This window comes from Berghia stephanieae, chromosome 2 (genome assembly GCF_034508935.2).
Source record: "Berghia stephanieae isolate SIO BIC M18660-M18661 chromosome 2, UCSD_Bste_1.3, whole genome shotgun sequence".
NCBI lineage: Eukaryota > Metazoa > Mollusca > Gastropoda > Nudibranchia > Aeolidiidae > Berghia > Berghia stephanieae.
The window spans coordinates 100277271-100290955 of NC_088361.1; the positions used below are offsets into that span (position 1 = coordinate 100277271).

The window sequence follows — 13685 nt, forward strand, 5'->3', positions numbered from 1 at the left end:
ATTTCCTGTTGGGGTAATTATTTACCTACTGACTACTAAGTCGAGTGCTAAACCACTACACCACGGTTGGATTTTGAGAATGAAAAAGAAATGTGAAGATGTTTGTTTTTACGCGTTTAGAAATAATTAAGAAAAGGTGTCATTTGAAGTATAATATACAAGAAAAGAAAATGCCAAATGAAAATGCCAAATGCCAAATGATTTTTCTAATGCCAAACGGTTTTCAAAAATGCCAGATTTTTGGAATCTGGCATTTAAAATGCCAAACTGGCAACCCTGATTGTTGATAGGGCTGTCAGATGGCAAAAGTTCCAATTTCGATTTCAAAACTAACCAAAAATGGAATCGCATGTCGTCATTGATGTGACAAAACATTACATATCCTCTTAACAAACTCATCGGTATTGATAATAAAAATTGAAAAGACTGTGAAAAATATTGTTATTATTATTATTTTTATTTTTTAAAAATTTCATAGAAAAAAAATTATAGAAACATGATTATTCTTGTATCCAGGTTAAGTCAATTTGGCTACCCGCGTGGCCATCAGGCAGCCACAGGGTTGCCAGTTTGGCATTTTAAATGCCAGATTCCAAAAATCTGGCATTTTTGAAAACCGTTTGGCATTAGAAAAATCATTTGGCATTTGGCATTTTCATTTGGCATTTTCTTTTCTTGTATATTATACTTCAAATGACACCTTTTCTTAATTATTTCTAAACGCGTAAAAACAAACATCTTCACATTTCTTTTACATTCTTAAAATCCAACCGTGGTGTAGTGGTTTAGCACTCCACTTAGTAGTCAGTAGGTAAATAATTACCCCAACAGGAAATTTAGTATAATTAAAAAAAAAAAACGAAAAAAAAAAGAAAAAAAAAAAAGAAAAAGAAAAGAAAACACGCAAGCCACCAGGATATGATAGTAAATTGTCTATCAAAAGTGAGTAGTTTTCTTAGTGGGGGTGGGAGTCAACAGACTTTGGCATCTTTTTGAGTGTTTTGGCATTTTTTGAGTCTTCCCTTGGCATTTTGTTGAAAAATAATCTGGCAACCCTGGGCAGCCAAAGAAAAAAAAAAAAAACAGAGATCAAGGCCTACTTTCGGTTCTATTTCAGAGAACTGTGAGACAACAAAGAGAGGGGAGAAGAAAGTCCATGTTGCGATGGATAACAAAGCTATTTCTCACTGCTAAGGAGAAGGAGTTTGATTGTTTGACTACTGTCTCATTTCTTAAAGAGATACATCCATTATGATACAAAATTTTCTTTCAAAATGGTATTGGCTGGCAAATTTACTCCGACTCGGCAGAACTGTGAAATTCGGAGACCGAGGCCGAGGTGTTGTTGTTAGTACGTCCTTAAACAAAAACCTCTTGAATCATCACATAAAAGTGAAAACTAGAACCCAGTTCAGCACGGCATCATTTAATTTACAGAATAAAACAATATATTCTCTGTCATCGGGGTCAGGAAAGTGTGGTGTTGCCGTTATCAGGGTCTCTGGTCCAAACAGCGGAGATACCTTACAAAAGCTTTGCAAGAGAAATATCCTACCGCTACCGAGAGTTGCCATACTCCAAAAGCTTTTTCATCCAGAAACTGATAATGTACTTGACAAAGCTTTAGTTTTATGGTTTCCCAGTAAGTTGATAAGCCATTTTGTGTGGCGTCAGTGCTAATCCAATTACTTTGTTAAAAATGAGTAATATAATGATAATAAAGTAGAAGCCGCTATTTTCACCGTACGGTGAAAATCGTCCGCCAAGATATTACTGTACGGTGAAAATAGCCTGATACACTATTTTCACCGTACGATGATAATGGTGGAGAAGGCTATATTTCAGTACGGTAGTAGTAGTAGTAGTTTCGTATGGCTACAACTCCACGTTGTTTCGCTTCACCCAATCCGCGAAAGCACTGTCCGCCTCATGAACCATTTGGTAGCCGCCTGGGGGTGCTGTTGCGGGGCACTTCAAAATGATGTGGTCCATGTCTTGGCAAGGGTCATCGCATGCTGGGCATTTTGGAGATGATGCATAACCCCATCGATGCAAGTCTGAAGCTGTTCTACCATACCTATATCTTATTCTGTTGCATGTTGACCATTCTTTTCTGGTAAGAGTATGGAAACCAGGCAGTTCGTTGTTTCTTCAATAATTTCACTAGCCTTTGGTGGTTTTTGTTTCCATTCCTCTCGCCAGGCCTCCTCTAGGTCGAAATTGTCATTTCTGGTATTGTAATAGGGTTTCCTTGATTTGAGGTGAGCTGTTTTAGGGGCCGACTCTATTATATCTTGAGTGGAGTCAGAATTGAGGTATTATCCAGATGTTTGAACTGTTTTTGACACGTTGATTCTCGACGTAGGTGAGGTGGGGCGATTGCGCTCATAACAGGGAGCCATGGGGTTGGTGTTGATTTGAGGGTGCCTGAGACGGTTCTCGTTATGTGTCGTTTAGTAGAGTGTCTATTTTGTGTGTGTGTGAGGATCTGGACCAGACTGGAGCACAATACTCTGCGACACTGTACGAGAGAGCAAGTGATGAAGTCCTTAGAACTGACGGAGTTGCACCCCAAGATGTTCCATCATTTTTCTTACAATTCCGTTTCGTTAACGTAGTTTATTGGCTTTATTTTCTAGATGTTGTTTGTATGAGAATGTTCGATCTAAAGTCACTCCAAGGTACTTAGGATTTGGGTCGTATGGGAGGATGGAATTTTTAACGTTTATGGCGAGTTTTTGGTTTGCCTTGTGATTATCGAGATGGAAAAACGTGCTCACTGTCTTTGTAGTATTCATTTTTAGATACCGTTTTTCAAAGAAAGATTGGAGTTGGATGGTATCGTGTGCCAAAGTTGATTCGATATTTTTTATATTTGTAGATTGATGAGCCAATGCAAAGTCATCTGCGTAACCTAATTTCAGGGGTCAGTCTTTGGCATATCATGTATGTACATGTTGAACAGCGTAGGGGCGAGTACAGATCCTTGAGGTACGCCATTTTTTATTGTTTTTTTCTTACTGGTCCTATTTCCTAAACAAACATGGTAGGTTCTTGTTCCTGACATTTTGTTCAATAGTTTGAGGGTTGTTCTGCAGGTTATGTATTTAGAGAGTTTGTGCATTAGACCATCATGCCACACGGTGTCGTAAGCAGCTGACAGATCAATAAAAACAGCTCCCGTTTTTAGTTTTCTTTCGTAGCCAGCTTCTATAAATGTTGTTAGAGCAAAGGCTTGTTCTGTGGTGTCACATCCAGATCTAAAACCTGCCTGTTCAATGGGGATAAATGGGTCGAGATAGGGCATTATTCTCGTTAGTATTATGCGTTCGAGGAGTTTAAAGAAGCAGCATAATAAAGATATGGGGCGGTAGCTGGAGGGGTCATTGAGGAGCTTACTAGGCTTCAGGCTCAGGATTGCTAATATTTTTGCTTCTTTCCAGGTTTGTGGGTATTTCGAGGTGTTTATTACATCTGAGAGTGAAGATGCTAACCAAGAAGTAGCTTTAGGGCCCAGATGTCTTATCATGTCTGGAAAAATTCAGTCTACTCCAGCTGCTTTCCCAGCTTTCATTTCTTTGATGGCAGTTTTGATCTCCTGATTGTTGACGGGTATGGCTGAGAAGCCTGTTTCGAGGCAAGATTTGTATTGTCGTTGGTAATCTCGCCTAATTTCTTTTTCAAAAGTATGTTTTGATTTGTGTACACTTCGCTGTTTGATTTGTTTAGCAATTGTTTCAACGTTGATTGGAGGTGCTTGGGTAGTTTTAGGGTGTTTGTCTGGATCAAGTTTTTTAAGTAGGTTCCAAGCTTGTCTACTGGACTGTTTAAAATCAAGTGATTCTATTGTTTCTTTCCATTTGTTGCATCTCCCTTCTTGGAGTGATTGGAGGAGCGCATCAGCAGTGTCAGGATCAGGTGTTTCTTCATATTTTTCAAGGAGTGCTTGGCTAGTATCAGACCAACATGGGATATATGTAGACCGATGACCACGTGGGATATATTTTTTAGCACTTGTTAGTATCAATTTAGTGAATCTTTTAAAACTTGATTGCTTTGGTGGTATTCATACACATACTTTTTCTATATACCAGTGTATTCGTTCCATTTAGCTTTTTAGTGTACGGTGATAATAGTGTGGGAGACTATTTTCACCATAGGGTAATATCTTGGTGGACGATTTTAACAGTACGGTGAAAGTAGCCTAAAACACTATTTTCACCTTACGGTGATAATGGTGTGGGCGGTATATTCACTATACGGTGATAAGAGTGTGGGGGACTATTTTCACTGTACGGTGATAATGGTGTGGAAGGCTATATTCACTGTACGGTAATAATAGTGGGGGAGACTGTACGGTAATAACTTGGCAGGCGATTATCACTGTACGGTGAAAATAGCCTGCACTACACACTATTTTCATCGTATGGTGATAATGGTGTGGAAGGCTATATTCACCGTACGATAATATTTTGGTGGATGAGTTTCACCGTACGGTGAAAATAGCCTGACACGCTATTTTCACCGTACGGTGATAATGGTGTGGAAGACTATATTCACTGTACGATGATAATAGTGTGGGAGACTATTTTCCCCGTTCAGTAATATCTTCGTGGACGATTTTCACTGTACAGTGAAATAGCCTGACACGCTATTTTAACCATACGGTGATAATGGTGTGGAAGACTATATACTGTACGATGATAATAGTGTGGGAGACTATTTACCCCGTTCAGTAATATCTTCGTGGACGATTTTCACAGTGCGGTGATAATGGTATCTTGGTAGCTAACAAACTTCGCAGCGTTTGTCTGTGTTGAACCCATGACCTCAAGAAGTTGGGGGGAGCGGTTCAAGATAGATATAAAGATTGAAATCACTATTTCTCGAGTTGTGAATAGTCATACTCATACAGTAGAGCCACGCTCTCCCCGGTCAGGCGGAGTTGTCGTATCAGTAAGGTAGCGGGTTCGAGACCCCATTACCGCCACGAAATTGGACAGCTTCATCGGTAGCTGAATCCGCCATTCCGCTGGTATTATTATAGCTTTGGGAGGCCTTCTGAAAGCTCCTCGTGCTAAGGCAGGGAGCCCAAATTTCGCTCAACTAATCCTATGAAAAAATACAACTTAGTACCTTTAACTACCCCCATGGCGTACTAAAAGAGTATTATAGTAGGGCTATGACTACCCCTAATAGGAAAATCAAACGACCCCTAGCTATCCCTAATAAAAAAAAAACAAAAAAAAACAAACCCTAGGACTGCTTTGCACTACGTTTCATTACCTCATAAATCAAAATGGCGGCCGAGAATCAAAACAATGGTCAAAAATTAGGAAATTTTAAACTTTCACAAATCTATCAAGGTTTATTCTATATGATGACAAATTGAATAAATAAACGTGTGACAAAAGGTCCAAAGTGAAAATACAAATTGAAAGAAATGCTATAACGAGGAGCTTTCTGGAGGCCTCCCTAGCTTTTGTTATCTGGAAACTTTTTCTTTTTTTTCACCCCTATGCATGTAGGAAGAAAACGATGTTGGATCGAATTCGAGTGGACCGGATGCTGAGGCCCTACTACGTCACAGTTCGTTTCCTGGCTTCTGATTGGCTAATACATACGGTGAAAATAGTCTGTCAGGCTATTTTCACTGTACAGTGAAAGTAGCCTGACAGACTATTTTCACCGTACAGTGAAAGTAGATGACAGACTATTTTCACTGCACAGTACGGTGAAAATAGTCAGTCCGGAATAAAATAGTATTTCTTATAACAGCAAACTTTTCCTTATGATTGCTCAAATGCGCTTTCCAATCTCGTGAGACTCAGAAGTCGAGTTAGATATACCAACGGATTGTGATCGGTCAAAATAATACCCAGCTTTCCAGACTTCAAATAGACGTCATAGAATGAGCATTACCTCACTAAGGCCAGACACTCTTTTTAAGTCGGGCCTTACTGAACTTCCTTGAGAAGTAACTCAGAGGCATTGAGACCCCCTCTTGTCTTTGTAAAAGAACAACCCCCATAGTAAAAGCTGTTGCATCTATAGCTAGAGAGAAAGATTTATCAAAATCGGGACTACAAAGAATGGTGAGAAACTCAGCGTGGATTTAAGGTTTAAGTTTAACCCACTCCTTACCAACTATGGGAAAATCGTCACATTCGTTACGATACAACCAACATTTTTCTTATTCAAATTTCTTTTGTACATCATACAATTTGAAGAAAATGAACAGTGTGTTGAAGAGCATGTTTTGCTAAAGAAATTATGTATGGCAAGAACTTTACTGCTATTTTGTCTGAGTGATAAACAATCTATTTTGTGTTAGTTGGGTGTGGAGTTTTGGGGAAAATTTTGAAAATGGCAGGTAAGGAGAGGGTTAAGAAGACTGACTCGCACTCATGCAACTCCAACTCCCCACTTGAGCAAGTCATGAGCAGCTTCCCCAAATGCGCATAAAACCTATAAAACCCAGCCATGCCCCAGAATCTCATCAATTCTTTCTTATTTGATGATCTAAAGTAATTAACAATTCCTTGAAATTTAATGTTCATTTTGGAGAATTGATAACTGGACGGAAGATGTCAGTCGATGTGGCAGATTGAAGAGGGTGATAGGTTTATTTACATAGGAGGGACCAGTGTTATTTATAGACGTGAAAGTCAGGCCAGATATTTTATATTTAATTCCCTAACTTATTGAGTGCAATGGAAGACTTTGGTTGACAATTTGATGTTGTTTTTTATTTTGCTTTTTTGATACAGTTCTGTTTTGGATTTGGATTTATTGATAGAATGCCTTTTGTGGAATTCCATACAAAAGGGAGACCACGAGTGACAAGGATGTGTACAAGCATATTGATTGATCATCTTATGCAACCAATTTGTGTGAAGTCTGACAAACTTTTGTTATATGATCATTGAACAGAAGTAGACATGTTATGGTTATGAAGCTATCAGAAGTGTTATATTTATCACTATCAGTCTTTCACCATGATATAATGTCTCAACCATGTGTAAAGGCTTCTCACTATCAAATCTTACCACATTTTTATAGTTAATGGAGAAGGGGTTCTTTTGAAAAGTGGTTTTTCTTCTTTCAAAAGTAATGGAAACGATTGAAATATAAAAGAGGACTGAAGTAGTACCATACAAAAATGGACCTGAATTTTGCTGATTGTGTTATGACGCTCTAAATATTGACCATCTGGCAACATTTTAAAAATAAACTGTCATTTTTAAATCGGATCAACTACTTGGCAACATAAACCTTATTGCTAACAAAGCATAGGCATGTTTGTTGCAACCATGGATAAGATCTTTTGGGGGCAGGGGGTTGGGCGTAACTTAAAGGTGGATAATTCAAGTCACTTTCTTAGGACATTACAAACATATGTCATAGTGATCATTTAAACTTGATCTGTGAGGTGCAAACACAATATGTTTCTGTTTATCAATTCAAGAAAAGGAAATGAAAAAGCCCGCATGAATTGCTGATGATACAACAACATTCTCACCGACTTCTAAATGTGATGATTATTTATAATAATAATTTACAATGCAACCTCTGAATTACGGCAGCCCCGCCATTTTGACATTGACCTCTTGTTTCAGAATTATTTTAGCTATATTTATATATTATTAGTAATAAAAACCCCAAAACAGTGAAATACAGTTTAGTAAAACCCCTGTTAAGTGACATTGATATAGCAATAATTGGCAGATGGCACCAATGCTTGATTCAAATACTCAAGCCAAAATAAACAACCTCCTGTCCAACCAGCTTCATCTTGTGTTCTTAGCTAATAGCCAATTCTAATCATTGAGATTCCTTTTCGAGTTTACCCATAGCCACGACGATTGCTTTATTAATGAGCATGTGTTATCAACTGATGAAATCGCTTTTTTATCATTGTTGCCATCAGGTACATTAAAAACGGCACTATCGCCAGTGTCATTGCCAATCCATGACAAATCAAGAATCTAGATTTCTATCCTGATTAAGAAATACGATTTTATAATATTTACATTAATTTATATTTTCAATAAACATTTTACAGGTTATTGAAATTGATTCAGCTCTTTCTTCTCTTTCTCCATGCTTAGGTCCACAAAGTTTTACTGGAGAAAACTGTGTTGAATTCCATGTCCATGGTGGACCAGCAGTCATTTCAGCTGTTCTATCAGCCTTAGGAACTATTCCTAATCTCCAACCAGCAATGGCCGGAGAATTCACTAAACAGTAAGTCATCGACGGGGCCTGTAAAGATGATTAATAGAATGTGGGACAGTTTTGTTATTCATAGATAAGATTCTGTTATTATTATATTTTGCAACTTTCACATGTCTGTCTGTCTGTTGTATCTAGCAGCTCATTTATCTCTGTCAATTTTCATTCTTTTTTTTTTCTCCTTCTTCTTCTTCTTCTTCTTCTTCTTCTTCTTCTTCTTCTTCTTCTTCTTCTTCTTCTTCTTCTTCTTCTTCTTCTTCTTCTTCTTTTCTTCTTCTCTTCTTTCTTCTTCTTCTTCTCTTCTTCTTCTTCTTCTTCTTCTTCTCTTCTTCTCTTCTTCTTCTTCTTTCTTTTCTTCTTCTTCTTCTTCTTCTTCTTCTTCTTCTTCTTCTTCTTCTTCTTCTTCTTCTCTTCTTCTTTCTTTCTTCTTCTTCTTCTTTCTTCTTCTCTTCCTTCTTCTTCTTCTTCTTTCTTCTTCTTCTTCTTTCTTCTTCTTCTTTCTTCTTCTTCTTTTCTTCTTCTTCTTCTTCTTTCTTTTCTTCTTTCTTCTTCTTCTTCTTCTTCTTCTTCTTCTTCTTCTTCTTCTTTTTTCTTCTTCTTCTCTTCTTCTTCTTCTTCTTCTTCTTCTTCTTTTCCTTCTTCTTCTTCTTCTTCTTCTTCTTCTTCTTTTCTCTTCTTCTTCTTCTTCTTCTTCTTCTTCTTTCTTCTTCTTCTTCTTCTTCTTCTTCTTCTTCTTCTTTCTTCTTCTTCTTCTTCTTTTCTTCTTCTTCTTCTCTTCTTTTCTCTTCTTCTTCTTCTTCTTCTTCTTCTTCTTCTTCTTTTCTTCTTCTTCTTCTTCTTCTTCTTCTTTCTTCTTTCTTCTTCTTCTTTCTTCTTCTTTCTCTTCTTCTTCTTCTCTTCTTTCTTCTTCTTCTTCTTCTTCTTTCTTCTTCTTCTTCTTCTCTTCTTCTTCTCTTCTTCTTCTTCTTTTCTTCTTCTTCTTCTTCTTCTTTTCTTCTTCTTCTTCTTTCTTCTTCTTCTTCTTCTTCTTCTTCTTCTTCTTCTTCTTCTTCTTCTTCTTCTTCTTCTTTCTTCTTCTTCTTCTTCTTCTTCTTCTTCTTCTTCTTTTTCCCTTCTTCTTTCTTCTTCTTCTTCTTTCTTCTTCTTCTTCTTCTTCTTCTTCTTCTTCTTCTTCTCTTCTTCTTCTTCTTCTTTCTTCTTCTTCTCTTCTTCTTCTTCTCTTCTTTTCTTCTTCTTCTTCTTCTTCTTCTTCTTTTCTTCTTCTTCTTCTTTTCTTTCTTCTTCTTCTTCTTTCTTCTTCTCTTCTTCTTCTTCTCTTCTTCTTCTTCTCTCTTCTTCTTTCTTCTTCTTCTTTCTTCTTCTTCTTCTTCTTCTTCTTCTTCTTCTTCTTCTTCTTCTTCTTCTTCTTCTTCTTCTTCCTCCTTAATTCAGACTGATGCCATGTATCATCTTCTCATTAGAGCACTCTAACCATTCATAATGTGTTTACCACATCCTTCTTCTTTCTTTTTCTGTGATGTTTCTAACAGAGCTTTTATTAATGGAAAGTTAGACCTTACCGAAGTGGAGGGTCTAGGTGATTTGATACACGCTGAAACAGAAATCCAGAGAAAGCAAGCACTTCGACAGCTGGATGGAGAACTAGGACAGCTCTATAAATCGTGGAGGTCTCGACTTATCAAAGTAATACTCAAAATTTCTTCATGATTTTTGCATTCCATCTATGGCATATTCTTACAATTAAATCATATGATTTAAAAGCTTTATTATGCTTCAGAAGTCTTGATTATTAAGATTTGTTATGATTTATTTAATTGGCAAATGATAGATGGAGAGAAAAAGTGGTTGTATGTGGTCCCAAATTTATAAGTTTGGTATATGAAACTGTTCAGAGTCATTTGGTTTTGCTTGAGCTGACTTGAATCTATATCCTACATATTCCAAAGAAAAAATTAAAAATGAGTTGTGGCTTTGGATTGTCAGCCATATTGCTTCAAATATGACCATAGCAGATGAACAAGCATGCATATAAATGTATTATTCTTATTGTTTTTAGTAAGATTTTAAAAAAACTTATTCATGATTAGATCAACTAAAATTAATACTGAAGGAGTTACAGTCCTTCTGTATGTTCTTCCCCCCTATAAATTTGATCCTCCTCCTCATCATCATCATTAATCATAATATGAATCTATAATCTTCATCTCTTTCCTGTCACGACCTATGCCTGGCTAATATAAAGGCTTATATTTGAGAAAATATAGAGGGTCATTATAATGTCATCAAAGTCTTCGTCATAATCACCGTCACATTGTTAATGTGCATTCTTCATCTCTTACCTTTGACGACCAGTGCCTGGCTAATATAGAGGCTTACATAGACTTTGCTGAGGAAGAAAATATAGAGGATGGTGTATTGGATACAGGTATGTATGTCTGATGGTTTTCCTGTTCCTTCTGTAATCCTAGTATTTCTAGTCATGCATTCTTTAGTTCTGTCTATCATTCCTATCAGAAATTGAATCTCTACTGCTTCTAATCTGCTTTCATCACAAATATTTAGAGTCCTTTGATCCATCAAACAAGATGAATGCGAACATTGGTGCTTGGAACTAGGAAGAGTGAAAAATGCTGTTGTGAATTTATGCTTTAGTTTACTTACAAAGATGAATGGTATGGATGTTCCTGATTTTCCCTTTTATTAATCAGGCCTGTAAATCTTCCGACAATTGTCAGATTTCCGACATACAATTTTGCTCGATATATTCTGTTAAATAAAATTCAAAAAACAACCAACAAAAAGAAAATAAAAGAGTATTATTTCGTGCCTCAAAAAAAAAGTTTTTATTCCGTTTCGAACATTGACTTTAAGAAAAAATGTATTTGTCACTTCAAAGACAAAACAAAACTAGACCGTCTTGTCAGCTAGGTATATTATCATTCCACTGACACTCTCTGCTAGATGTGGATGTATTCACTGCCTGCCACAGACGAGCGAGAGGGTCACAAGTAGTGCGGGGCGGTCCTTGGCAAGCTTAAGGACCACGGTCCTACGGTCCTTGGGAAATGAAGACCGCAAGGACCGGTCCTAAGACCGGTCCTTTTCGACATTGAACATTCCTGAGAGACTGTTGGAAATTCGAACCGGTTTGACCTTTGAGAGAGTGGGATCGTTCATTCTTGAACCGTTAAAGACCGCTACACGATGAAAACCGTGGCCTACAGGAGTAAAACACACGGAGTAGTCACACTCATTTCAAATTGTAACCTAATTAGAGAAGAGGGGTGATGCCTTCTTTATTTGCTCACCGTACTTCATTGCTACTTCGATAATTTAATAAAATTTGAAATTTATCCCCATTAACGGAGATAATGGCATCGCCCAAGGCGTTGATCGAGTTGTTCGTGGCGTTGATACACACACGCAACTCCTCACCCCCCCCTCCCCCCCCCCCCCCCACACACACACACATTAGAGGGCAGCGAGCATTGAAGAGTAAGAGAGAGACATGAAGTTATAATAAGAGGGGGTGGATGAGGTGATAAGAGGGGTCGATGGTGACTTTTCACCAGATCTAACAAACTCAGCTACCCATTCATTGCTGAGTAGACAGGGATTCAGAAAAAAATCGACTGCACCCGGGATCGATCTCTGGCCCTTTGCGTATAAAGAGAGTGCTCTATCAACTGAGCTATCGGGGTCCCCAAATATTCTATTGGACTTTTTTAAAATTTAGACGTTATAACTGGGTTTTTTGGAAGGAAGAAACTAATGAAACTCATATTATTTGATTAGTAAAAACACCAAACGAAATTTTAATATTATTGTATTATTTTAAATGACAACACTGCGATAGAAAGGAGTGGTGACAAGAGATGGACAAAAGAAAACAAAAAATCGGATTTGCTACTTGCTAGGTTCGACACACACACACACACACACACACACACACACACAAACACACACATCTTTTGTAGTCACATACATTTCAAACAATAACCCATTAGAAAAGAGGGGTCATGCCTTCACCATAGATCATTGTCATTGCGATCATTATGGTGTAGTAAATTTTGAAATTTACCCCGTATAATGGAATCGTCCAAGGCGTGCGCCTCCTGTTCCCCCCATCTCACACACGAAAGGGCGGTTTGCGGAGTGGAGGTTGGTGGTCGTCTGCCTGTATGGTCGTCTGTGTCGTTTAGTGTATGGCAAAGGGGGGTGGGTGCGATTAATTAAGTGGGATGGGTGGTGATTGGTGGAAGATAGGCAAAGGACCGAGGCAACGAATCGCTGGGGAAGTAGTATGGCGCGAGACCGTTGAAAGGTGATAAGAAGTGCGGACCGCCAGCGGTCTTCCTCTTTGGGACTGGACCACGGTTCACAGCTAAAAGACCGTGGGACCGGTCCTCGGTCCGGTCCTCAGCGCGGCACTAGTCACAAGCCTTCTGACACACGCGTGTGTCTGTAAATAACTAGTACGCACAGCATGTGCTGGACTGGGCTGTTTTTCAATTTTGCTGCCGACACACACGCATTTCTCCGGCTGTCTCTTTTCCTTCCAATGCTTTCTTTGTTTCAGTCTGAAAATGACAGGAAAAAATTAATGCGAAATAAATATTTTTCTTCGAATGGCGGAAGTTTTCTTTTCTCACGACTGCAATTGTTAATTTTTTTCTCTTTTTCCTCCTTTACACAGGACTGCACCTCCTCCTCCTCCTCCTCCTCCTCTTCTTCTTCTTCTTCTTCTTCTTCTTCTTCTTCTTCTTCTTCTTCTTCTTCTTCTTCTTCTTCTTCTTCTTCTTCTTCTTCTTCTTCTTCTTCTTCTTCTTCTTCTTCTTCTTTTCTTCTTCTTCTTCTTCTTCTTCTTCTTCTTCTTCTTCTTCTTCTTCTTCTTCTTCTTCTTTTTCTTCTATAAGAAGTAATTCAAATAAACAAAAGAATCAGCTTAAAAATTTAACACAAACAAACAGGAGCGAAGATAAAGATCTTCTTGTGTCAAGCACTACATACACATCCTTCAAAAAATGTAGGAATTGTTCTCTTCCTTTCATTTTACAACTAACTCAGACCTGGGCCCAGAAATGTGTATACTCTCTCAAATAATTGGGATTTTTTTTTTTTGGTTCCTTAAAATAAGGACCTGCTTATTTTGTATTATAAATGTGTTGGGGAAAGGGACAGGATTTGACTAGTCAATTGACGTGTCATATCTGTGTTGTGTTTATTAATTAATCCATATTTTTGTCCTGTTGGTCTATTTCCGCGTGCTCAAAAAGTTCCGACAATTTTTTCACCAACCATTTACAGGCCTGATTAATGTAGACATGATGATGAATGATAATTTGTGATTTGTCTGTTCATAAAAATGAAATCTGAAAGGTCCAACCATTCGTCTTTGCAACTAAATTGAATCTTGAACTACACTTAATTTTTTTCACAACTATAAAATA

General features: G+C 37.7%; 1 protein-coding gene across 1 annotated transcript in view; it reads left to right on the plus strand.

The window, feature by feature from the left end:
• Nucleotides 1–1103: 1103 nt before the first annotated feature.
• Nucleotides 1104–13685, plus strand: part of LOC144966045 (5-taurinomethyluridine-[tRNA] synthase subunit GTPB3, mitochondrial-like) — a 21573-nt gene continuing 8991 nt past the window's right edge. Inside the window, exons 1-4 of the mRNA XM_078902047.1 lie at nt 1104–1642; nt 8112–8247; nt 9765–9918; nt 10588–10660. Coding sequence (XP_078758173.1) covers nt 1252–1642; nt 8112–8247; nt 9765–9918; nt 10588–10660 — 754 coding nt within the window. The 5' untranslated portion in view covers nt 1104–1251. The remainder of the gene's footprint in view (nt 1643–8111; nt 8248–9764; nt 9919–10587; nt 10661–13685) is intronic.